The sequence below is a fragment of the Salvelinus alpinus genome, chromosome 9 (genome assembly GCF_045679555.1).
Source record: "Salvelinus alpinus chromosome 9, SLU_Salpinus.1, whole genome shotgun sequence".
Classification (NCBI taxonomy): Eukaryota; Metazoa; Chordata; class Actinopteri; order Salmoniformes; family Salmonidae; genus Salvelinus; species Salvelinus alpinus.
In genome coordinates, this window is record NC_092094.1 from 14,229,418 (window position 1) to 14,256,944 (window position 27,527).

Consider the following 27,527-nt stretch of genomic DNA (forward strand, 5'->3'; position numbering starts at 1 on the left):
CAGCCCGACCCAACGACAAGAGCTCAGAGAGTCCAGCGTAATACGGCCGTGTTCTCCGAGGTGCCGAGGCGCATGGATCTCGTGGAACATCATATCCACACCCATCCAGGAGAAAAAGTGCGTAAACGGCCATACCAGATACCAGAAGCCCGGAGGGTGGCGGTCCAGTGGGAATTGGCGACAATGCTAGAAATGGGGGTACTGGAGGAGTCACACCGTGAGTGGTCTAGCCCCATAGTGCTGGTTCCGAAACCGCCGCTTCTGTAATGACTTCCGGGGCCTGAACGAGATCAGTAATTTCAATGCCTAACCCATGGTGGACGAATTGATCGACCGCTTGGGGATGGCGAGATACGTCGGCACCTTGGACTTGACGTAGGGGTACTGGCAGGTGCCACTGGCAGGTGTCACTGGCAGCGGCCTCCCGGGAGAAGATTTCTCCACCCCGGGGGGGCTATACCACTACCGGGTTCTGCCTTTCGGGCTCCACAGGGCACCAATGACCTTTCAGCGACTCATGGACCGCGTCCTGCGTCCTGTGCACAGTGACAGTTGGGAGTCACATCTTTGTTGGTTACAGGCCGTGGTGGATGCACTAAGGGATGCGGGTCTGACCGCGAACCCCCACAAGTGCAAGCTGGGCTACGCCGAGGCGGAGTACCTGGACTATCAGATCGGGAGGGGAAATGTGAAACCCCAAGAAAAAAAAAACGCTGCCATTAGGGGATGGCCGGACCCCCGAATAAAGAGGCAGGTGAAGTCATTCCAGTCCAGACAGACGCGGCTGACACAGGGGTAGGGGCCGTTTTGTCCCAAGAGCAGGAAGGCGAGGAGCACCCCATCATGTATGTCAGCAGGAAACTCCTCCAGAGGGAGAAGAAATACTCGATTGTCGAGAAGGAGTGCCTCGCTGTGAAGTGGGCACTGGACACCCTCAAGTATTACCTCCTCGGGAGGAAGTTCACCCTGATTACTGACTATGCCCCCCATGTGTGGATGGCAAGAGGTAAGGACACGAATGACCGTGTCACCCGCTGGTTCCTGTCCTTACAGCGATTCTCTTTCTCTGTCATCCACAGGTCGGGGGCCCAGCACGGCAATGCAGACGCCCTATCCCAGAGGGATGCAAACCTAGCCCTTAGCATGCCTCCCTCCCAGTCAGGGCTAAGGGGGATGTGTGGTATCACAGGAGGTCTACCCCGGGGGATGGTAATAGAGGGGAGGTACGTGAGGCGACGTTGGCTCCCTCTGCTGGGAATACGGGAGCTGGGCAACCCAACACGGACAGCTCTAAGTGGAGATAGAGGAAAGTGCCAACCAGCCGTGGAGGCCAAATAAAAGGAGCACGGTGGCACACCACGAGAGAGAACGGGGAGAGACCGACACCAAGCCACAGTAGAGAAGAAGGACCGTGCCAAACCTAAGTGATTTTCTTTGTTATGTTTATTTTCTGTCTTAGTAAAGTTGTTTTTGCGGACTAAAACCTCCCTATCTCTGTGTCAATCTCTGCACGCTCAACCCAACACCTCACGGTTTACATATATATTTAATGAGTGTTCACCAATGGAAATGAACATGCAACCTTCTGATCGGGAGTAATGGGATTATGCCAGGGGAGAAGGACTGCTTCCTCTCATGAAACCCACGGAAGTTCAAGGTCGACCGTGTAACTGCAGGCATTGTTAGCAGAAAACAGGATCCGCCATTATACAGTGCCTTCAGAAAGTATTCATACCCCTTGACTTATTCCACATTTTGTTGTGTTACAGGCTGAATTCAAAATGGATGAAATATTTTTTTTGAAATATCAGCCATCTACACACAATATGTTCAACACCGTAGTGCCCACGAAGCTCATCACTAAGCTAAGGAACATGGGATTTAACACCTCTCTCTGCAACTGGATCCTGGACTTCTTGACGGGCCGCCCCCAGGTGGTAAGGGTAGGCAACAACATGTCTGCAACACTGATCCTTAACACTGGGGCTCCTCAGGGGTGTGTACTTAGTCCCCTCCTGTACTCCCTGTTCATCCACGACTGCGTGGCCAAACACGACTCCAACACCATCATTAAGTTTGCTGACGACACAAAAGTGGTAGGCCTGATCACCGACAACGATGAGACAGCCTATAGTGACAAGGTCAGGGAACTGGCAGTGTTGTGCCAGGACAACAACCTCTCCCTCAATGTGAGCAAGACAAAGGAGCTGACCGTGGACTACTGGAAAAGGCTGGCCGAACAGGCCCCCATTAACAACAACGGGGCTGTAGTGGAGCGGGTCGAGAGTTTCAAGTTCCTTGGTGTCACCTACGATCTATCATGGTCCAAACACACCAAGACAGTCGTGAAGAGGGCACGACAAAACCTTTTCCCCCTCAAGAGACTGAAAAGATTTGGCATGGGTCCCCAGTTCCTCAATTTTCTACAGCCGCACCATCGAGAGCATCCTGACCGGTTGCATCACCGCCTTGTATGGCAACTGCTCGGCATCTGACCGTAAGGCGCTACAGAGGGTAGTGCATACGGCCCAGTACATCACTGGGGCCAAGCTTCCTGCCATCCAGGACCTATACAATAGGCGGTGTCAGAGGAAAGCCCATAAAATTGTCAGAGATTCCAGTCACCTAAGTTAAAGACTATTTTCTCTTCTACCACAATCATGGTACCAATAACTGATTCTAATACAACATATGTATGTCCTTGAATTCATTATTTTAAAATCGCACACAGAAGAAGTTATAAGGATAATTTAGTTGCTAATGGCAGCCTACAGTACTCCGGTCAGCCTTCAACTTGAGTTAATGAGAGGGGGCAGCACTAAACTAGCCTGCAACAACATTTCCTGGAGTATCTCAAACTGCGCATGTTATGTCTCCATCAGATGCCATCTTAACCGACTTAATTTGGCTTCAATGCGCTATGGAGTCTTCACATAGGAATGAATGGTGTCACATGATCAATGTCTTTGTTCATCCATTCGCGAGCCATATTCAGTCAATGGATTACGCCTATCCTCTACCCCCGTCCATAACGCCCTAGAAAAACCCAAGCCTACTCAATGGTAATAGTGCTTTTCTGCTGTTTTGTTTTACATTGTATTGTTTTTTGTGTTACTGGGATTAGGGAAGTATTGGGAATGAAACCCTGTTCTCAATGGGTTTTCCCTGAATAAAGAAAGAATACAAAATACAAAATAAAATAATAAAGGATATTGCTCCATCTCACCTGGATATGGGACGTGGAACCATGGTGCGCTGGTGACAGCATCCAGGTTCACGTCAGTCCTTGCTGTGTAGCCATACTGGTCCGGCTGAGAGGGAAGGGCTTCAAAGATGGTCAGCAAAAAGCAGACCAACCAGGCACCACACATCCCAAACAAAGCCTGTGGATGAACAGAAAGGAGAAATGTATTGTTTAGTTTAAACTTTGCTTTGACATATTGTTTAGTTTAGACATCTCATTAAGACATAATTTAGACATATCATTTAGAAACATCGGTTAGTTTAGACATCTTTATGAGACATATAATTAAAAAATACAATTTAGTTACATTGTTTAGACATATCTGTCACGACTTGCGCCGAAGTCGGCTCCTCTTCTTGTTCGGGCAGCGTTCGGCGGTCGACGTCACCCGCTATCTAGCCATCGCCGCTCCATTTTTCATGTATCCATTTGTTTTGTCTTGTTCCCTTCACACCTGATTTTCATTCCCCAATCAATCCATATGTATTTATTCCTCTGTTCCCCATCATGTCTTTGTGTAGGATTGTTTGTGTTACGTGTATTTTGATATTGTGGATATTGTTATTACTTTTTGTCTATGTTCCATGTTTGGGCACATTTTATGTTACTTTGTGCTGTCATTTTGGACCGGAATAAAAAGTGCGCCTGTTCACTACACTCTGCTCTCCTGCACCTGACTTTGCCTCCAATACACACTCCTAACAATATAATTTAGTATAGATGTCGTTTAGACATCGGTTAGAGACATATAGTATTTTCTGCTGCTACTTTGTGGCATGTTTTTGTTTGTATTCATTGTGTCATTTCCATCAGACGTCAAGTTGAAATGTTAATGGTAGGTATCCATGCAGACAGGTGACAACTCTTAAGTGCTGCTAGAATGTAAATGTAAGGTGTGTGCTTGTCTTGATATACTGTATCTCTTCCACATTATCACAAGTGAACTCCAGAAGTTCCCTAGCTGCAGGGTGGAACATCCTCATTCTGATACTAAACTCGAGGCCTGTTTAGCTCTCTTACATCTCTGCTTTTTGTTGTGATGTTGACACCTGAGTGCCACTTCCCCAACTGGCAAAATTTGTGTTCTATAGAGGTGCATCAAGGAGTAGATTGTGGTGTGCAAATAAGAATGACTAAACCCTGCTGTGAACTACTTTTCATCTATGGTTTAGCTTTATTTCTATCCCAACATTTTTTAACTTGCCTTTGGCATAGACTGTCCATTAATCATCACTCCCAAATGAATGTATTGCTACTAAATTGGTGTTAAAAGAGAAGGCACTGAGAGTGACTTTCTTATTATGCTTGGCTCCAAAAGTGTTCTGTTCCTGTAGCGCACAGTGGGCCAGTTTCCTGGACCCAGATAAAATGTAGTCCTGGACTAAACAACAAGCTCTCACATCAGAATCAGACATTCATCCATGTTTCTCAAACGGCAAATTTAGACGTTCTTCAAAAACGTCAAATTTCGAAGTGTTTAGGGTTAAGTTTAGGCATTAACTCCACATTTTTAAGGTTAGGGTTACATTTAGTCATTAACACCTATATCTTAAGGTTTTAAATCAGAATGGTTAAGGTAAGGGTTAAGGTTTAGGATAGGCTTAAACCAAAACTAGAAAAAACTGCTTTCTATCGCTGGATTTGAACATGCAACTTTTAGCACCAGAGGTAGATGCTTACGCCCATCCGCCATGTCCTAGTAAAACCGAAACCTGCAGTGGTCTAAGAAGCTGTGCCACTGGAGATTCTGGATTCTAGTCCAGGCTCTGTCGCAGCTGGCCGTGACCGGGAGACCCATGGGGGGCGCACAATTGGCAAAGCGTCGTCCGGGTTAGGGGAGGGTTTGGCCCTGTGGTGGGCCCGGCGCAGTGCACGTTGACACGGTGCACGTTGATACGGTGTTTCCTCTGACACATTGGTGCGGCTGACTTCCGGGTTAAGTGGGCATTGTGTCAAGAAGCAGTGCGGCTTTGTTGGATTGTGTTTCGGAGGACGCACGGCGCTCAACCTACGTCTCTCCCGAGTCCGTACGGTAAGATATTTGTAGTTTAAGTATACATTTAATTTAGAACAATAGAGTTTTTATGGTAACAGATGTATGAATGGTAACAATGTTCATACATTTTCTTATAAGAAACACATTTTCTTTAAACAGAAGTTGTATACTGTAGGTGTTTATGCAAGGGCTACGAAGGGCTACGAAGGGCTACGAAGGGCTACGAAGGGCTACGACGGGCTACGACGGGTCACAAAGTACACGCAGAGTCTGTGCCTGAAACGTTGTAACGTGTGCAGAATTAAAGTGTGGTTTATAAAACGGTGATGTACTGTATATATGAAGCGAGTATCTTTCAGCACAGAAAACAGGTATAGTAACTTACTGAAAACAGCTTAAAGAGAGGATACTGGAACACTTCCCACTTCTTATCCTTGTAAGCAATCAAAGGAACTTCAACTTTGCTCAGGTACTGAGAAAACAGAAGGATGAGGCACACTGTCCTGTGGGAAGGAAAGACAAACACAAGGATTCTCACGCACATTGGACCACTTTAAGCCAGTGGTTTCTAACCCAGGGCCACAATAACTTACAGATTTGGGTAATTTAGCAGACACTCTTATCCAGAAGGATTGCAGTAGCAATCGGGGTAAAGTGTCTTGCTCAAGGGCACATCAACAGATTTTTCATCTAATCAGCTCGGGGATTCAAACCAGCGACCTTTCGGTTACTGGTCCAACACTCTTAACTGCTAGTGTAACAGTATAACTTTAAACCGTCCCCTCGCCCCGACCCGGGCGCGAACCAGGGACCTTCTGCACACATCAACAACGGTCGCCCACGAAGCATCGTTACCCATCGCTCCACAAAAGCCACGGCTCTTGCAGAGCAAGGGGAAACCCTACTTCAGGTCTCAGAGCAAGTGACGTAACCGATTGAAATGCTATTAGCGCGTACCCGCTAACTAGCTAGCCATTTCACATCCGTTACACTCACCCCCCTTTCAACCTCCTCCTTTTCCGCAGCAACCAGTGATCCGGGTCAACAGCATCAATGTAACAGTATAACTTTACGTCGTCCCCTCGCCCCGACACGGGCGCGAACCAGGGACCCTCTGCACACATCAACAACGGTCGCCCACGAAGCATCGTTACCCATCGCTCCACAAAGGCCACGGCTCTTGCAGAGCAAGGGGAAACCCTACTTCAGGTCTCAGAGCAAGTGACGTAACCGATTGAAATGCTATTAGCGCGTACCCGCTAACTAGCTAGCCATTTCACATCCGTTACACTAGGTTACCTGCCGCCCCCATATATAGACTTGACATGTTTTCATACACATCAACTTGGAGTGAATTAGCTCAAGGAATAACATGTCATTACATGCGGTTTTGCGATTGTGATCCCACCCTTTATTTAAGACGTTAAGACGTTGCTTAAAGCTCACAACAAAAGGGAGATTACGGCTAATCCTGGGTGATAAAACTAACTGAAAATTCATAGTGTATTAAAGATAAACCCCAGAAAATATTATGCCAATCAAATGCATGTTATCTTATGTAATTGTGAGATACTGATGGTAACTATTTGTAGTTTGATAACAGCGCTCAACTGAGTGCTAACCTGTTCACTAAGCATCCCAAATGGCACCCTATTCCCTATGCGGTGCACGGGCAAAAGTAGGGCACTATATAGGGAATAGGGTGTCATTTGGGGCATATTTCCTAACACTACACTGCCTGGCCTTGGGTGTTATCGGTGCCGTCTAATATTGTGACAGCTGTATGAAGCCGGTCAAGGGTGTTCCCCACGATGCAGATCCTCTCTTCAACTCCCAGCACTGTTTCCAGGAATAAAGCCTATCTAATTCACTATCAACACGTCCAACCATGCAACCACAGGTTTCACCTCCATAGCAAACATTCCCAGAACACAGGCTAGGTCTGTGACCCCTATTTTATTTATTTACCTTTATTTCAACAGGGAAGTCATATTGAGACTAAAGTCTCTTTTTAAAAATGAGCACTGGCCTGCACATTACAAAACAAGTACATCAATAGGCAAGTATAGATAAACATAAATATACACAATATACATATTAACATACAAAACACAGTCAATTAAAACAAACACATTCTTCATTATAAAAATCAGTCAATTGTCAGAATTTCCCTAGGGACACCGAAGCATCCAGTCAAAACGCACTGTATTTGGAGATTATTCCAAACATAGGGTACAAGGAAATTAAAAGCTGATTTACCTAACTCTCTAGACACTCCTGTGAATGGGTTTGATAACTTGTAATTTGATGTTAGGTAAGTCGGAAGTTTGTGGAGCAGAGCTTTGTAAACAAAAAGAGCGTGTGACTTTAAAGCGGTCCAGCCAACCTTTGGTAAAGAATGCAGTGATGAGTAATTAAAATATCTCCTGTGATAAAACAAAGGACGCTATGATAAACAGCATCCAGGGGTTTGAGAGTAGTGGCAGCTTTGCATCAGAGATTTGACAGTTTTCCAGAATTTAGATGGATTCCCCTTACTACCAGAAAGAATGGTTGCATAATCATTTCCCCAGCATGAATGGGCACTTGACAGAGGTTCCAAGGAAGGGTGTGGATGCCTGTCTGCCGGCAGTGGAGGCAGGTGAAGGAAATGAGGATGGCTGGAATGGAATGAATGGAACAGTATCGAATGTAGACGTTGGTCTAGAAGCTCAGTGGTCACTTTTGCAGCTTCCATTCATAAACCGGCACTATCTGGCACAACAACGACAACAGTGGCCTCCTCGTGACTCGGCTAAGACCCTGAGCATGCAGGAGGACTCAAGATGGTAGGAGAGAGAGAGGAAAAGGGCACTAGGCTGTGGGATGTGGCTGATTAGTAGCCAGACATGGAGACAGGAGCCCACAAGATTCTCTCACCGTAATGAATTTAGTTATGACATTATCCAGAGACGCCCACCCGCCCGCCCCTCTGTAAATAGAGACACATTTCACAGGGGTAAGAGTTGAAGGAGAGGCTGAGCGAGGGGTGCAGTGAGTTGGCTGGTGACAGTTCTGTCTGCAGGGCACTTTTTAAGATCTGAGGTGGTTGGAGCTTTGTCAGATTAACCGGTAGGGAGCAGATGTCGTCCATTCGCTGGGCAAAGAGCCTGTTCAGACGGGCATTTAGTACAACACAGATCAATAAATCGGAAACATTTACTTAAATTGTCATTTGGGGATCAGAGTTGAATAGCATGACTACTGAAGTCGGGACTGAAGTTGCGTGACTTGAATCAGAACCAACTATTGTGACACATAGCCTGAACATTGGGTCAATTGAAGCTGTGTCTCCTGGGAAAATCTTTTTTTTTCTCTCCTTGCTTACTGTGAGTTACCTCTTAGAAGAGACTGTCACATGTTCTACTGGCTTGTTTGTTAGACCACGCTGATCATATGTGACTCATTTTAGGAAACTACTTCACAGGAGAGGCATTTGGAAGAAAACATTTGTTTATCAAAATGCGTGTTTTGGCAGAAATGCCTTCTGGAACATGTGCCTTAATAACAAACTTGTATGCCATCTGTAAATACTGTGGTAAACCACGGGGTGTTGGATTTGAGCGCACAGGGATGGACACAGAGACAGGGAGATTCTAGTCAGAAAGCACGCCTTCTGACTTGAATCTCAACATAAAACATACATTTCAACATAAAATAAACGTAACAACAAAATAACTTTCTGGGCCACCTCCTCGTATTCGGTTCCGTGCCCCGGGGGCTTTGTTCCCATCTCTTGGCTCACTTCCATCTCCTACGGTGTGCCACGGTGCTTCCTATATGTGGCCTGCACTGCTGGTTGGCACTCTCCCCTAATTGCCCCTAATTTGTGCCATCAGCTTTATGGTTCCCAGCCCAGGTACTCCAAGTAGAGGGAGCCAACGTCGTGGCACGTACCTCCCCTCTATCACCAACCTCCTGGGTAAACCTGATCTACCACCTCACGTCTATTTGCGTCTCTCCCGGATGGAAACTACAAGTGCAATGGCTGCTCTCAATGCAATGGTACTTACAAATGTAGATCCTTCAAACACCCCCAAACAGGGAAACAGATCCCAATCAAAGGCGTTATCACGTGCTCCACTAAGGCAGTTATTTATCTTATACCTTGTTCTTGTGGTAAAAATGATGTGGGTAAAACAAAGTGCAAATTAAAAGTACAAATCTCTTAGTATCGCAGCACCAAAAACCGACTACCTAGTTGCGGCCCATTTTTTGGAAGCGAACCACTCGATTCCGTCCCTACGTTATATCGGGATCGAACATGTCAACCTACCTAGGAGAAGGGGTGACCTCGACAATTTATTGTTAAAACGAGAGGCTGCCTGGATCTTTAATTTAAAGACCCTTGCTCTCTTCGGTCTCAACGTAGACTTTGATCTGAAGCCATTCTTGTGATTATTGTGATTTTCTATTCATTGTAATTGTTTGTAGGCCTATGTAGCCAAATTGTATCTATGATCGTATACTATCCATTCATGTTTTTTGTATGTTCTGTTTATATTTGAGAATTAACCAATGATATCAGGCCACGCCCGGCCATGATTGCAGACACCTGTGTATGTCCTTTGACACTATTTAAACTAGTGACCTGCAGTGTTTGTCATTATACTGTACCCTGATGAAGACTGCTTGTCTGTAGAAATGTTGGTTATTAGGTTATTCAATTATTGCATCTGAGCTCCTAGAGTGTGCGGCTCTCCTTTTCTTTTTTGAGTGTTCTACTCTACTAACCAGCACCTCACCTTACAGGTGTGCATTTCTTTCGCCTCCAGACCTCCCGGGATACCACAATATTAATAAAATTGTTAAATTATGAGCCTAGTTTTTATTTTTTTGGTTTTATTTCTTTTTCTTTTTCTAATTTTTTTATTTAATATAATTTTTAATTTTATTATTATTATTATTTTTTTTATATATATATATTTTTTTTTCGGGGGGTGGATCAGCTTAATATTGCGGAAAGAATGTTGTTTCCAATGTAATTGTCTGCATCATTTCCAATCCCCCATATTTTTTTGGGTAAATATATATATCCATTCACGTATGCATACATATACACATATATACATACACATACCTACATAGACATACATACTTTTTTTAAAGAGTATACCTTTATTATTATTACCTGCAAACCCTACCACCGATCCCCCAATTGGAGTAAACTGATAAACATTTCTGTTTTTACCTTCAATTTATACATCTTATACACATTTACAGACACAGTCTACTTTATAATAGTTCTCTCTTGTTTGTTCTTAGTCCTTCCTCTATTTCTGTTGTCCATCCAGTTTGATTTCCACTTGTAACTGTGCTATTTCACAATAGCTCCGCACCTATACACATTTCACAGATCCCGTATGCCCTACATTGTTTATCTTGTTATTAGTCCCACCCTTCAGCTCCACTCAACCTTTCCCATCTATCTTCCAACATCATCCATTTCGGATTTTTATTTGCCATATATTTTTCAGCTGTGCTGTGATGCTTCACAAAAGATTTGAATCTTCCTATTCTCATAGCTTCCACGGATTGTAAATTAAAAATAAACATTTTTGCTAAAATAATTATTATATTATTGATTGATTGACTATGGCTTTTCAAATCCCCCAGTATTGCTATCTGTAGCGTTAGTTCTACGCAAATGTTGCAATTCTTCAACCATTCCTGGACCTGTGACCAAAAACGAGCTACATGCGGACAATACCAAAATAAATGGTCTAATGACTCTGCCTCCTCACAGCAGAATCTACAGAGCTGAGAAGATTGTATCCCCCATATATATAACATTCTATTAGTTGCAAGAATTTTGTACAATAATTTAAATTGAAAAATTCGAAGTTTTGAATCCGGCGTTGTTTTGCGTATCAATTCATAAACCATGTGCCATGGAATGGGTACATCGAAAATCTCTTCCCAACTATTTTGCAATTTATATGGCACAGCTGTAAGTTTTTTGGTCCTTAAATGAAATTGGTATATGTTTTTATTTATCACACTTTTCTTTAACCATTTATGTTCTTTAATATAAGGCCGACATACAAGTTCCTTACTTTTATCCCCTTCCACCTGCCTCTTCCATTTTTGTGGTAATGCTGCAATTAATTGGTTGTAATTTTGGGTAGAGCAGACATTTCCATATGTCTGTGTTAGCTGCATGTGTGACATTACTCCACCAGTCCTATTTATGATATCATTCACAAAAATTATACCTTTTTTAAACATTTCTTCGATAAATACAGTTTTTTTATCAATTACTATATTTGAATTTAACCACAAGATTTGTTGTACTATTTGTTCCGTCCTTTCAGGTGGATTAAACTGAAATTGCAACCAACTTTCTAAGGCTTGTTTAAAAAATAAAGATATTTTGGAGATTATTTCCTTTTCAAGCAACCGAAAGTGAGCAGGTGTAATCTGAATAAAGGGAAAAAGGCCCTTCTTGAACATAGGATGAGACATTCGTACCAATCTACTAGAGAACCAGTTTGGATTTAAGTATAACTTTTGTATGACTGATGCCTTTAGTGAGAGGTCTAATGCTTTAATATTTAATAATTTCTGCCCTCCGAATTCATATTCGTTATATAAATAGGCCCTTTTAATTTTATCTGGCTTGCCGTTCCAAATAAAATTGAATATTTTTTGTTCATATAATTTAAAAAGCAGGTCACTAGGTGTAGGCAAAACCATAAGCAAATAGGTAAACTGTGATATGATTAAAGAGTTAATCAGGGTGATTTTCCCACAAATAGACAGGTATTTTCCTTTCCATGGTAGCAAGATCTTATCTATTTTTGCTAACTTTCTATAAAGATTTATTGGCGTGAGATCATTTCTTTCTTTTGGGATTTGTATACCGAGTATGTCCACATCAGCGTCAGACCATTTAATTGGTAAACTACATGGCAATGTAAAATGTGTATTTTTTAGTGATCCAATACGTAATATGATACATTTATCATAATTTGGTTTTAATCCAGAGAGGATAGCAAATGTATCTAGATCCTCTAAGAGGCCGTGGAGAGATTCTAGTTGTGGTTTTAAAAGAAAACATGAATCATCAGCGTACAATGACACCTTAGTTTTTAGGCCCTGGATTTCTAATCCCTTAATATTAATGTTTGATCTAATTTTAACAGCTAACATTTCGATGGCAATAATAAATAGATATGCCGATAGTGGACAACCTTGTTTTACTCCTCTAGATAGTTTAAAACTTTCTGAGATGTAGCCATTATTTACTATTTTACACCTAGGGTTACTATACATAATTTTTACCCATTTTATAAGAGATTCCCCAAAATTGAAATATTCTAGGCATTTATATATAAACTCCAGTCGTACTTTATCAAAAGCCTTTTCAAAATCAGCTATGAAAACCAGGCCTGGTGTCCCCGATATTTCATAGTGTTCTATTGTTTCCAGTACTTGCCTTATATTATCTCCAATGTATCGTCCATGTAAAAAACCTGTCTGATTAGGATGAATAATATCTGACAAAACTTTTTTTATTCTATGCGCCAAGCATTTTGCTAGGATTTTTGCATCACAACACTGAAGTGTAAGAGGTCTCCAATTTTTTAAATGGACTGGATCTTTATATATACCACTTGGGTCCTGTTTCAGTAATAATGATATCACACCTTCTTGTTGCGTGTCTGATAATCTATCATTTATATAGGAGTGGTTAAAACAAGCTAATAGTGGTCCTTTGAGTATATAATTTTTTTTTTGTATACTTCCACTGGTATGCCATCCAGTCCTGGAGTTTTCCCATCCTTAAAGGCCCCAATTGCATCAAGTAGTTCCTCCTCTGTAATTAGGCCTTCACATGAGTCTTTCTGTACAGATGTTAATTTTACATTATTATTAGGGAAAAAATCCATACAATTAGTTTCAGTTAGTGGAGATGGAGGAGCCTGAAACGAAAATATATTCTTAAAGTACTTTACTTCCTCTTTCAAAATATCATTTGGTGAATCATGCGTGACTCCATCATTTGTAACAAGTTTTAATACGTTTTTTTTGGTAGCATTTCTATATTGAAGGTTGAAAAAGAATTTGGTGCATTTTTCCCCATATTCCATCCAGTTAGCTTTATTTTTGTAATATATTACACTGGATCTTTCTTGAATAAGTTCCTCCATTTCTTTTTGTTTTTCCTCTAACTTATTCTGTGCCTCTATGGTACCGTTTTTATTGTTATCTAACTGTACTGTTAGTCCTTCAATTTCCTTTGTTAATATGGACTCTTTTGATCGAAATTGCTTTTGTTTTATAGATGAGTACTGAATTGCATGGCCTCTAAAGGCACACTTAAAAGTGTCCCATACAATATGGGGATCTGCTGTTATGTCTAAAAAAGTCAGTTATAAATTCTTCTGTCCTAGTTCTAAACAATTTATCATCTAGTAGGCTTTGATTAAATTTCCAATATCCTCGCCCACGTGGAAATTCTGTAAGAGTAATATATATGCCAATTATGTGATGGTCCGACCGCATTCTGTCCCCTATCAAACACTTTTTAACTTTTGGTGCCAGAGAGAATGATATAAGAAAGTAGTCAAGGCGACTAGCTTGATTAAGCCTCCGCCATGTATATCTCACTAGGTCAGGGTATTTAAGTCTCCATATATCCACTAATTCCAATATATCCATGACATTCCTGATTTCCTTAAGTGCCTGAGGGTGATAGTTTGTAGTGTGATTTGCTTTCCGGTCCATAGAGGTATTTAAGACCGTATTAAAATCTCCCACTATAATAATAGAGTCTAGTGTTGCTTGTAGAGTTGATACATTCTTATATATATTGTCAAAGAAGCTTGGATCATCATTATTCGGACCGTATAGGTTAATAAGCCATATATGTTTATTGTCCAATAACATATTTAAAATAATCCATCTACCTTGAGGATCTGTTTGGACAAGTTGCACATTTGGATCAAAGTTATTATTAATTAAAACCATCACCCCTTTTGAATTTCTTTGCCCATGGGAGAAATATATTTCGCCCCCCAGTTCTTTTTCCACAAAACTTCATCTAAAACTGTTGAATGGGTTTCCTGTAAACAGTAGATATTATAATCCTTCTCTTTTAGCCAGGTAAATACTGATCGTCTTTTCTTATTATCTGCTAAGCCATTACAATTGTAACTGGCTATACTTATTTCACCACTTACCATAATGAGACACACCTTTCAATTATTTTTATCAAAATATATGTTTGTAAACGTCCTATTAAAAAGTAACATAATGATTGAGTGTCTATATAGTTGTACCATGACATTTGCATCTCCACTAAGCAAACCTCCAATTGGTCCCCACTATTCCACCCGCCAAAAGCCCCCATCTCGAGTTGGGTTGTCATCCCAATGCCCGGCAGACCACCCCCGACCCCCCGCATCGCACAGCCCCGGACCGACTGGGATCCATCCTTCGAAAAGTGCACACAGCACCATCCACCGAACCGAAGCAGATCCATTGCCAAATGCATTTCCATCGCCCTCACCTCGATTTTTATTACATATTGCTGTGAATCATCCTCTATAGTCCCTAACATCTTTTACTTCTTCCTTCGCAACAGTTGTGGGATACACACATACACCCACACACATTCAGCCCTTACCCCCACACAACCATAAGCTCACCCTCTCAACAATTGCACCATCCCAGAGCCCAACTCAAGATGGGTCATGATTTACAAATGTACTTGCAGTTGCAGCTGCATGAGAAGGCCTGCAAGACCGCGCAAAAAATGAGCATAAATGTAGAGATTTATTTACCATTGTCACATCCTAGATGATGGAGGTCAAATGTACACCTTCTTCCTGAAACACCCACAATACGGTCATCCATTTTGACCATGTTCCCAAGCCTCTCCATGCAGTCCGATTGGTTTCGTGCCACCAGGGCCACAATAATATACCCCCTCTCTGAATGTCCGAGTGTGACCCCCTCCCCATGGGTTACTGCAGCTAGTGTTGCCAGCACTGCCACTGCCTGGGTGGGGGCACCCCACCGGAATCCCCACCGGCTAGGTACAAGGTCATCAAGGTTCTCATTAGCAGCTTTGAGAATTTCCTTGTTTATTATGCTCTCCCTTTAGGGGGCTTTGGCTTTGCAGGACCAACCCTGCCAAGCAGGCTCAGAATCTTGAGGGGGCAGTGCTGCTCTTGGTCCCTGACCTCATTTTGGCTGCATACAGACCGCATACAGCATGCACATAAAACAGTTAGGGACTTCTCCTTAGTATCTGGGCTATTCATGTGGGTGTCTAGGGTATAGGGCCATGGACCGTACCATTAAAATAGGATAATAAATAATTAGATATAATTTATTTTAAAAATGTAGTTCCCCATGATAGGACAATAAATAAATAAGACGTGTAATTCATTATAAAAGTATATCCATCATCTGAACAACATTGAAAGCCCTCTCATACCCGGCCCACAGCAATACACTGGCTCTGGGATATGCAACTATTTCATTACTCACTCACTCAACTTTTCAAACATAACAAATAAAAATAAACACACACCACACCATCCACACATACTGTGCCTTCTGTTTACTTAGTTTTTATCTTCACTATATAGAAATAGTGCTTGTGTTCAATTAGTTATATGTGAAGATTTATAGAAAAGCTATATTTTGTATTGTATTGTTACAATCAGTAACCGGGCTTGAATTGTGTTTATTTTCCTCATCTATGAGAACTTTGTAATTTTTAAAATAACCATGGAGTAATCTTTGTGTCTCTGAACAACTGGTTATCAATATATAGTTTATCAACGACGAGAGCTACTCGTTTCGCTTTTAATCTATTTTCTTTGAAAATTGGATACAGAACTTTGCGCCGTTCTGCAATTTCTTTCGGAAACTGATCATTCATGCCAATTTTGGTCCCAGCAAGTCTTTTACCCAGGCTTTTAACCATTATTTTATCTTTAAATGAAGCAAATTTGGCAACGATTGGGCGTTCGTACCTCTGCCCTCTCTGTCCGAGGCGGTGTACACGTTCAAGTTGGATCTTATCGATAACTTTGCGCGGTATCTGAAGAGCTGCAAAAAGGAACTCTCTAACTACAGATTCAGGAACCTCTCCTTCTTTCTCTTGGATACCTGTAAGTACCAAATTCTCTCTCATGGATCTAGTTTGTATGTCCAGTAAGCATTCCTTCAGAACGTTGTTCTCCTTTTTAAATTCATTCATTTCGGTTTCAATCTTATTGACCGTCCCTTTTAGCGCGTGTGTTTCCTTCTCCAAAGCCGCAGCTTTTTCATCACTCATCTCTAGGCTTGCCTTCAACTCTTTTATATCTTTACTAACTAATTCAAGTATACCCAGTTTGTCATTTATTGATTTTAACAGATCGGTTTCGACCTTTACCATTGCCGGTGTTGAGAATATTAGATCATCCGTGTCGGTTGAGGAGTCACGTTTTCGTTTCTGATTCGGTTCCCCTGTCTTATTCTCCGTCATGTTTGGGTGTTGCTTGTTTTCGTAATATTTGTCGATAAATGTCTCTAGTCTTAGGATTTGTTTTGTGTTATTATCCAGATTGAAGGTTATCACCCACCAGATTATTTAGTGCTAATATTTTAGTCTAATTTAGCAGATATTTCGAATATTATGTTTTATCTTGAGGTGCTCTACATAACTTCGTTCAGTCCGCCATTACCTTTACGTTACCTTTACGTCCGCCTTCTACTTTAATTATGAGCCTAGTTGGTTTAGCCACGAAAAAAGTCAGGAACCTTCACCCTAGCCATACATGATTGGCTGAGATAATGGATGGACTGGACATGCAGGGAGATGAGTTCAGATTGGTCTGCCATGTCTATAACATGAGCTGCTCAGTATGTGTAGGTAATCCTTTCTAACGCATCTTTTTTAAAGATATCACGAAGATCTACAAAAAAACACCTGTCTCCGGATTATATTTACGAACTAAGGGCAACCATGGCATCCGTAACAGAGAGGGAGAAGCGTTCATCCATGTATACAGGTAAGAGAGTCTAGCTAGCTACATTTTCAGATATTATACGTTACTAATTTTGCCAGAAAGTCATTTTCTTTGCAAGTTAAGGCGTACTGTTAGCTAGCTAGCTAAAGTTAACTGGCTGGCTGGCTGGCTGGCTCGCTAGCTAACGTTACGTGTATGATCTGTGTAGTAATATTATTCGTATCTCAGAGACATTTGCATTACTAGTTATAGCCTAATGTTAGCTAGCTAGCTAACATTGAACCTAGTTGGTTAGCTTTAGCTACCTGTAGATTCATGCATGGTAGTAACGTTATGAGTTGGGATTATGGCTCATTGTCTAGCTAGCTACATGTCTAAATAAAAGACTCCACTATGCAAAGAACCATTTCACTGTACAGTTTACACCGTCTGTATCCTGTGCATGTTACAAATAAACGTTGATTTCATTTGATATAGTGTGTGTTTGTCTGGAGAAATAAATGAAAGGTTCCAGCGCTGTAGGAGCTGTATCTATTATGCTTTGTTTCCGGGCAAACCGGATCACTCAGAGTTCCAATGCGGCAATTGTTTGACGCTGAGGATTATATGCTTGAGGTGGCTTCCTTGATAACGCAGGTCGCCAGCCTACAAAACAAATTGGAGAAAACACAGAGTGGAATGTTTACCTTTTCTACGATGGTGCCTGGACGGCGTTCACGCTTGTTGGATGCATCTCCGTCTTGTTGTTTGTCGTTACCCAACTGGTCGGTTTTGCAGAGTCGAAGGAGCACAGCAAGAGGCGCATGACAATCAATGATGGTCGCATGTCACGAGCCATGGAAGACGAAAACAGAGGCCTACACTCCAAACGAGAGGCCCGGAGCGGATACACACAACTAATATTTTTGCCGTCCTGGAGCCTGATCTTCCTGCACCTTCGTCACTGGGGGTACCTGTGTCTGTGGCCGCAGTTCCTACTCCTACGATTTCGATGTCGGCGTCAGCAATCTTCCATCCCTGCTCTGGATCGAGCGGGCTTCTCCATCTGTCAGAGGCCTGCACCAGGTGCCTGGAGCAATGGGCTCAGGTTATCCTGCCTCTCGCCCGTCCATAAAGGGTTCTCCGAATCCTGTGAAGCGCGGATTTCCTTGTCCTTCTCGCCAGCTGTTATTTTGTGCAGCTCTATGGTAAGAAATGTGACCGTTCCTGGTGCAAAAACAATGTCATATCCCGGAGCTTGAGTAAATTACATTACTAAGCTGCTCTTGAATGTACCACGTCACGACTTGGAAATCAATTCTATTGTAGTCCATGTGGGTTTTAATGACATTATAAAGGGCAGCTCTGAACAGTTGAAACTGGATATGACTCTCTGTTACTGTAGACACTAATAAAAGACCCATTATATCTGGCCCTGTGCCTTCTCTGAATCGTGGCATTGAACGCTTTAGCGAGATTCTTTCTCTTCCCAACTGGCTGCGTGATTATTGCAGCTCCATGGGTGTAACTTTTGTTGACAATTTTGATACCTTTTGGAAACAAAACACATCTTATAAGTAGTTTGGGATCCACCCAAATCATTTGGGTGCCTGGATCCTTTCACAGCATTATAGACACAATGAATGATCAATGACCCGAGCCCAGCTCAGTTAATCCCTATCATTGTGACACTGAGTTGTCATGAATTTTCAGCAAATGTACATTATACCATGGGCGTTGGTAGACACAATGTAAGTAACCTAATTTATGCCCCTCTAACTGCCCTGAATGCCTTTGCTGATCCTACAGCTATTGTATGCAGTAATCATGTGCCTATGAACCAGAGTAATACTGTTAGCACTGAGGTGGTGTGCCCTAGTAGGAAGTCCACTGTGTGCAGCTCACCCTGCACGAACATAAATAACATGAACATATCTACATCTGCTAAGCTTCCCAGTAAAGCAATGAAAACAAGCAAGCATCCCAGAAGAAAAGTGTGCAAAATAGCCCACATTAACATAGCTTAAGAAACAAGGTTCATTAAATCAATTATTTCCTAGTAACAGATGAAATTCATATTCTGACTATCTCTGAAACTCACTTAGATAATACCTTTGATACAGTGGTAGCAATACATGTTTATAAGATCTACAGAAATGCCAAAGGTGGAGGTGTGGCCATTTATATTCAGAACCACATTCCTGTAAAGCTTAGAGAGGATTTCATGTTAAATACTGTTGAAGTAATATGGGTCCAAGTTTATCTACCTCGCCTAAACCCATTCTGGTGGGAACCTGCTATAGACCACCAAGTGCTAACAGTCAGAATCTGGATAAAATGTGTGAAATGCTTGATAATGTATGTGATATCAACAGAGAGGTATATTTGCTGGGTAATGTAAATATTGACTGGTTTTCATCAAGCTGCCCACTCAAGAGAAAGCTTCAAACTGTAACCAGTGCCTGCAACCTGGTTCAGGTTATCAGTCAACCTACCAGGGTAGTTACAAATAGCACAGGAATGAAATCATCAACATGTATTGATCACATCTTTACTAATGCTGCAGAAATTTGCTTGAAAGCAGTGTCCAGGTCCATCGGATGTAGTGATCACAATATAGTAGCCATATCTAGGAAAAATACAATTCCAAAGGCTGGGTCTAATATAGTCTATAAGAGATCATACAATACGTTTTGTAATGATTCCCATGTTGTTTGTCAAGAATATCTGTTGGTCTGTTGTGTGTAATGAGGAGCAAACAGACGCTGCACTTGACACATTTATGAAATTGCTTATTCCAGTTATGCACCCATTAAGAAAATGACTGTAAAAACTGTTACATCTCCATGGATTGATGAGGAATTTAAAAATTGTATGGCTGAGAGGGATGAGGCAAAAGGAATGGCAAATAAGTCTGGCTGCACAATGGATTGGCAAACGGAATGCAAATTGAGAAATCATGTGACTAAACTAAATAAAAAGAAGAAGAAACTACACTATGAAACAAAGATAAATTACATAAAGAATGATAGTAAAACACGTTGGAGCACCTTACATGAAATTTGGGGAAAAAAGGCAAACTCAGCTCCATTATTCATTGTATCAAATGGCTCATTCGTCACAAAACCGACTACATTAATGATTTTTTCATTGTCAAGATTAGCAAATTTAGGCATGACATGCCAGCAATGAACGCTGACACTACACATCCAAGTATATCTGACCAAATTATGAAAGACAAGCATTGAAAATTTGAATTGCGTAAAGTGAGTGTGGAAGAGGTGAAAAAATTATTGTTGTCTATCAACAATGACAAGCCACCGGGGTCTGACAACTTGGATGGGAATTTACTGAGGAAAATAGCGGACGATATTGCCACTCCTGTTTGCCATATTTTCAATTTAAGCCTACTAGAGAGTGTGTGCCCTCAGGCCTGGAGGGAAGTAAAAGTAATTCCGCTACCTAAGAATAGTAAAGCCCCATTTACTGGCTCAAATAGCCGACCAATCAGCCTGTTACCAACCCTTAGTAAACGTTTGGAAAAAATTGTGTTTGAGCAGATAAAATGCTATTTTACAGTAAACAAATGTCCTTCCGTTTCAGCATGCTTATACGGAAGGACATTCAACAAGCACAGCACTTACACAAATTACTGATGATTGGCTAGAGAAATTGAAGACAAAAAGATTGTGGGGCTGTTTTGTTAGACTTCAGTATGGCTTTTGACATGAATTGATCATAGTCTGCTGATGGAAAAGCGTATGTGTTATGGCTTTACACCGCCTGCTATATTCTGGATAGATAGTTACCCGTCTAAAAAAACACAGATGGTGTTCTTTAATGGAAGCCTCTCCAACCTCTCCAGGTAGAATCAGGAATTCCCCAGTGCAGCTGTCTAGGCCCCTTACTTTTTTCAATCTTTGAGTAAAGCCAGTGTGTCTATGAATGCGTATGACTGAACATTATACATTTCAGCTACTACAGCGACTGAAATGACTGCAACACATAATTAACAAAGAGCTGCAGTTAGTATCAGAATGGGTGGCAAGGAATAAGTTAGTTCTAATTGTTTCTGAAACTAAAAGCATTGTATTTGGGAAAAATCATTCACTAAACCCTAAATCTCAACTAAATCTTGTAATAAATCATGTGGAAATTGAGCAAGTTGAGGTGACTAAACTGCTTGGAGTAACCCTGGATTGTAAACGGTCATGGTCAAATATTGATACAACAGTAGCTAAGATGGGGAGAAGTCTGTCCATAATAAAGCGATGCTCTGCCTTCTTAACAGCACTATCAACAAGGCAGGTCGTACAGGCCCTAGTTTGGTCGCACTTGGACTACTGTTCAGTCATGTGGTCCGGTGCCACAAAAAGGGAGTTAGGAAAATTGCAATTGGCTCAGAACAGGACACCACGGCTGGCCTTTGGATGTACACAGAGAGCTAAAATTAATTATATGCATGTCAATCTATCCTGGCTCCAAGTGGTGGAGAGATTGACTTCATCACTACTTGTATTTATGAGAGGTATTGACATGTTGAGTGCACCGAGCTGTCTGTTTGAACTACTGGTGCACAACTCGGACACCCATGCATAGCCTACAAGACATGCCACAAGAGGTCTCTTCACAGTCCCCAAGTCCAGAACAGACTATGGGAGGCGCACAGTACTACATAGAGCTATGACTACATGGAACTCTATTCCACATCAAGTAACTGATGCAAGCAGTACATTTTGATTTAAAAAAACAGATAAAAATACACCTTATGGAACAGCGGGGACTGTGAAGCAACACAAACATAGCCATAGACACATGCATACACACACACGATAACATGCGCACTATACACACATGTACACATGGATTTTGTATTGTAGATATGTGGTATTGGTGGACTAGGGGCCTGAGGGCACACAGTGTTGTGAAACCTGTGAATTTATTTGAATGTTTTTGTAACGTCTGCTTCCAACTCACACCCTCAAACACGTAGATCCCCTGAACGCAGGTCACTTTCCAGCCCACTTTCCAGCTCACACTCTCAAACACCTAGATCCCCTGAACGCAGCTCACTCTCCAGATCCCAATCACCTGAATTCTAATCACCTGTTCACACACCTGTATGTCATTATCACACACTATTTAGTTCAGTTCTTTGCACCCCATCACTGAGGTAGTGTTTGTTTTGTGACACACGTCTTTCAGAGCTCTGGTTTTCCTGTGATTTACGTCGCCTGTGTATGATAGTTTTTACCTCTTCCCTGTACTTTAGCTTATTGGATTTCCTGTTATCTTCCTATTGCCTGATCTCCCGGACTACATTACTAGCCTTTTCCCTGCCTGTACTGTTGCCCTTTTGGACCCCCTGTGTATGACCTTCTGCCTGGCCCTGGACCCAGCTACCTGCCTCCTCCTGTGGTCCTTTGCAATAAACACCTGCTGCGCCCTTTGCTTGAAACCAGCTCTCTGTCTCCCCTCGTGTTCATTATAGTTTTTAAAATTGTATAACTGCCCTAATTTTGCCTTGGCAGCAGCAAATGGAGATCCATAATAAATACAAATACCAGAGACGGTAATGTGAAGAACAACATGACCTGCATCAAAGTCAAATTAGGATATAACGTTAGGCCAACGAGACAGTGTCCAAGTTCTAAAATTCTATAGTAGAATGCCCTGCTTATATTTTGTCACAGTCACAACCGTAAGCTATTTTCTCGCCATTAACTTGTAAATAACGATCTTGTGAGTTTATTTTCCTGTAATAATGAATACAAATGAGCTAAAGTTAAGACATTGTCAGCTATATGATATAGCTATTATTTGAACTGGCTATCCAGCTAACTTAACGTTGGCTAGCTAACTTAACGTTGGCTAGCTAACTTAACGTTGGCTAGCTAACTTAACGTTGGCTAGCTAACTTAACGTTGGTTAGCTAACTTAACGTTGGCTAGCTAACTTAACGTTGGCTAGCTAACTTAACGTTGGCTAGCTAACTTAACGTTGGTTAGCTAGCTAACAAGCTAGAAATAAACCAAAACATTGTTTAGAAAGTTGCTTTCAGTTGCCTGGTTTGCTAGATTTACATAATACTAAATACATTTTTAAACGGATGGGTTTATTGGTGTTAAAATACACCAGTTATGCAATTTTGGAAAACCAGGCTGCTGATGTCATGCAGCGTGTAGTTTTTGTGTATAATTTTTCATAACGACAAGTTTGATGTCAATTTAATTTTTATTTTACCTTTATTTAACTAGGCAAGTCAGTTAAGAATGCATTGTTATTTAACAATGACGGCATACATCAGCCAAACCCTCCCCTAACCCGGAAGATGCTGAGTCAGTTGTGCGCCGCCTTATGGGACTCCCGATCACAGCCAGTTGTAATACAGTCCGGGATCAAACCAGGGTCTGTACTGACACCTCTAGCACTGAGATGCCCTGCCTTAGACAGCTGCGCCACTCGGAAGCCCTAAAAACATTAATGATGTCACTGAGACAACTGTGTACAGACATGTCGATAGACAAAGTATAAACCATTCTTGAAAGCTTTGGTTGTTTAGTGTCACACCCTGACACTTCAAATCGAATCAAATTGTATTTGTCACTCACATGGTTAGCGAGTGTAGCAAAATGCTTGTGCTTCTAGTTCCGACCATGCAGTAATATCTTACAAGTAATCTAACAATTTCACAACAACTACCTTATACACACAAGTGTAAAGGAATGAATAAGAATATGTACATAAAAATATATGGATGAGCGATGGCCGAACGGCATAGGCAAGATGCAGTGGATGGTATAGAGTACAGTAAATACATATGAGATGAGTAATGTAGGGTACGAAAACATTATATTAAGTGCCATTGTTTTAAGTGGCTAGTGATACACTTATTACATAACATTTTTAATTATTAAAATGGCTAGAGATTTGAGTCAGTATGTTGGCAGCAGCCACACATACTGAGATAGAAGCTGTTTTTGAGATAGAAGCTGTTTTTCGGTGACCAGCTTTCATGCACCTGTACTGACCTCGCCTCGAACAGGCAGTGGCTCGGGTGGTTGTTGTCCTTGATGCACTTTTTGGCCTTCCTGTGACATCGGGTGGTGTAGGTGTCCTGGAGGGCAGGTAGTTTGCCCCCGGTGATGCGTTGTGCAGACCTCACTACCCTCTGGAGAGCCTTACGGTTGTGGGCGGAGCAGGTGCCGTACCAGGCGGTGATACAGCCCGACAGGATGCTCTCGATTGTGCATCTGTAAAAGTTTGTGAGTGTTTTTGGTGACGAGCCAAATTTCTTCAGCCTCCTGAGGCGCTGTTGCACTGCCTTCACCATGCTGTCTGTGTGAGTGGATCATTTCAGTTTGTCCGTGATGTGTACGCCGAGGAACTTAAAACTTTCCACCTTCTCCACTACTGTCCCGTCGATGTGGATAGGGGGCTGCTCCCTCTGCTGTTTCCTGAAGTCCATGATCGTCTCCATTGATTTGTTGACATTGAGTGTGAGGTTATTTTCCTGACACGACACTCCGAGGGCATTCACCTCCTCCCTGTAGGCTGTTTCGTCATTGTTGGTAATCAAGCCTACCACTGTATTGTTGTCTGCAAACTTGATGATTGAGTTGGAGGCGTGCATGGCCACGCAGTCATGGGTGAACAGGGAGTACAGGAGATGGCTGAGAACGCACCCTTGTGGGCCCCAGTGTTGAGGATCAGCGGGGTGGAGATGTTGTTTTCTACCCTCACCACCTGGGGGCGGCCCGTCAGGAAGTCCAGGACCCAGTTGCACAGGGCGGGGTCGAGACCCAGGGTCTCAAGCTTAATGACGAGTTTGGAGGGTCCTATGGTGTTAAATGCTGAGCTGTAGTCGATGAACACCATTCTTACATAGGTATTCCTCTTGTTCAGATGGGTTAGGGCAGTGTGCAGTGTGATTGCGATTGTGTTGTCTGTGAACCTATTGGGGCGGTAAGCAAATTGGAGTGGGTCTAGGGTGTCAGGTAGGGTGGAGGTGATATGGTCCTTGACTAGTCTCTCAAAGCACTTCCTGATGACGGAAGTCATTTAGTTCAGTTACCTTAGCTTTCTTGGGAACAGGAACCATGGTGGCCCTCTTGAAGCATGTTGGAACAGCAGACTGGGATAAGGATTGATTGAATATGTCCGTAAACACACCAGCCAGCTGGTCTGCGCATACTCTGTGGACGCGGCTAGGGATGCCGTCTGGGTCGGCAGCCTTGCGAGGGTTAACACGTTTAAATATTTCACTCGCGGTGAAGGAGAGCTCGCAGGTTTTGGTAGCGGGCCGTGTCGGTGGCACTGTATTGTCCTCAAAGCGAGCAAAGAAGTTGTTTAGTTTCTCTGAGAGTAAGACATTGGGGTTCGCGACGGGGCTGGTTTTCTTTTTGTAGTCCGTGGTTGACTGTAGACCCTGCCACATACCTCTCGTGTCTGAGCCGTTGAATTGCGACTCTTCTTTGTCTTTATATTGATACTTAGCTTGTTTGATTGCCTTGCGGAGGGAATAGCTACTCTGTTTGTATTCGGTCATGTTTCCGGTCGCCTTGCCCTGATTAAAAGCAGTGGTTCGCGCTTTCAGTTTTGCGCGAATGCTGCCATCAATCTATGATTTCTGTTTGGAGAAGGTTTTAATAGTCGCTTTGGGTGCAACATCACCAATGCACTTGCTAATAAACTCGCTCATCGAATCAGCGTATTCATCAATGTTATTGTCCGACGCTATGCGGGACATATCCCAGTCCACGTGATCGAAGCAATCTTGAAGCATGGAATCCGATTGGTCGGACCAGCGTTGAACAGACCTGAGCACGGGCGTTTCCTGTTATAGTTTCTGTCTATAGGCTGGGAGCAGCAAAATGGAGTCATGGTTAGATTTTCCGAAAGGAGGGTTGGGGAGGGCTTTGTATGCGTCGCAGAAGTTAGAGTAACAATGATCCAGGGTTTTGCCAGCCCGGGTCGCGCATTCAATATGCTGATAAAATTTAGGGAGCCTTGTTTTCAGATTAGCCTTGTTAAAATCCCCAGCTACAATAAATGCAGCCTCGGGATATGTGGTTTCCAGTTTACATAGATTTTGTTTCCACCCCCCTCCAGGTGTCGCCCATCTTCCCCATTATCCCCAGTGCATTTATACCTGTGTTCTCTGTTTGTCTGTTGCCAGTTCATTTTGTTTCATGAAACCTACCAGCGGTTATCCCCTTGCTCCTGTCTGTTCTAGTTCCTGTTTTTCTCGGTTTTGATCATTCTGTTTACTTACTGACTTTATTGTCCCCATGGGGAAATTTTGTTGCAGTGTCATGTACACATTTAAAGTTAAATACAAATCAATATCGACAATACAACTTCCATAACAGTTACATACCAATAAAAACAAATATATAATTATAATAAAGAAAGAAATAAAACTTTTTTTTTTAAAGCCTGCTGGCCTTACGGAGTAGATAGGAACATTAGCCCGAGCTATTTAGGAGGGATATCACACCTGGCACAAATTATTGTCTAGTTGTGTTTTTCCTGCTGAGGGGTGCCCTATACCTGCACCCAGAGGGGAGTAGTTCAAAGTCAAGGTACATGGGGTGGCTTGGGTCTAAAATTATTTTGTGAGCCTTACGGAGGGCCCTGACCTTAAAGATCTCATCCAGGCCTGACTGTTTAACTCCTAGTACCTTGCGGAGGGCCCTGACCTTAAAGATCTCATCCAGGCCTGACTGTCCAATTACCTTGCTTGCTGTGGTAATAATCCTTCTCAACATATTTCTCTGGCTGACAGTGGCATTGCCAAACCAACAAACAATACAAAAGTTAACACAGCACCCTACAAAGTCATCTAGGACCGGGCCATGATGTTCCTCATCATCATGCAACAGGCTGATCAAGGCAGTGTCATCAGCGAACTTAAGAGGTGTCTGTCAGTATGGGAACTAGTACAACTATTAGTGTACAATATGTACAGGAGTGGGGACAAAACACATCCCTGAGGAGAGCATGTGTTGGTATTGCGTATATCCGACACGTGGGGACCTATTTTGACTCGCTGTGACCTCTGGCTCAGGAAGTCCAACCGCCACAAAACCAGCCCCCCATCTATGGAGAAGTCCCAAATGAGTCTCTGTGCCAGAATGTTAGGCTGGATTTTGTTGAAAGCAGAAGAAAAGTCAACAAACAGAACCCTGACATGGGATTTGGCACCCTCTAGATGTCTATAGACCATGTTAAGGAGGGTAAGAATGGCATCATCAACTCCTCTGCTAGGCTGATAGGCAAACTGAAATGGGTCGAG

At 42.4% G+C, this 27,527-nt stretch overlaps 1 protein-coding gene across 1 annotated transcript in view; it reads right to left on the minus strand.

Annotated features, from left to right (window-relative positions):
• LOC139584352 (solute carrier family 23 member 2) overlaps positions 1–27,527 on the minus strand; it is a 78,472-nt gene that overhangs the window by 20,000 nt on the left and 30,945 nt on the right. The window contains exons 6-7 of the mRNA XM_071416072.1: positions 5,626–5,743; positions 3,227–3,383 (exon numbers count right to left, since the gene is read on the minus strand). Coding sequence (XP_071272173.1) covers positions 3,227–3,383; positions 5,626–5,743 — 275 coding nt within the window. The remainder of the gene's footprint in view (positions 1–3,226; positions 3,384–5,625; positions 5,744–27,527) is intronic.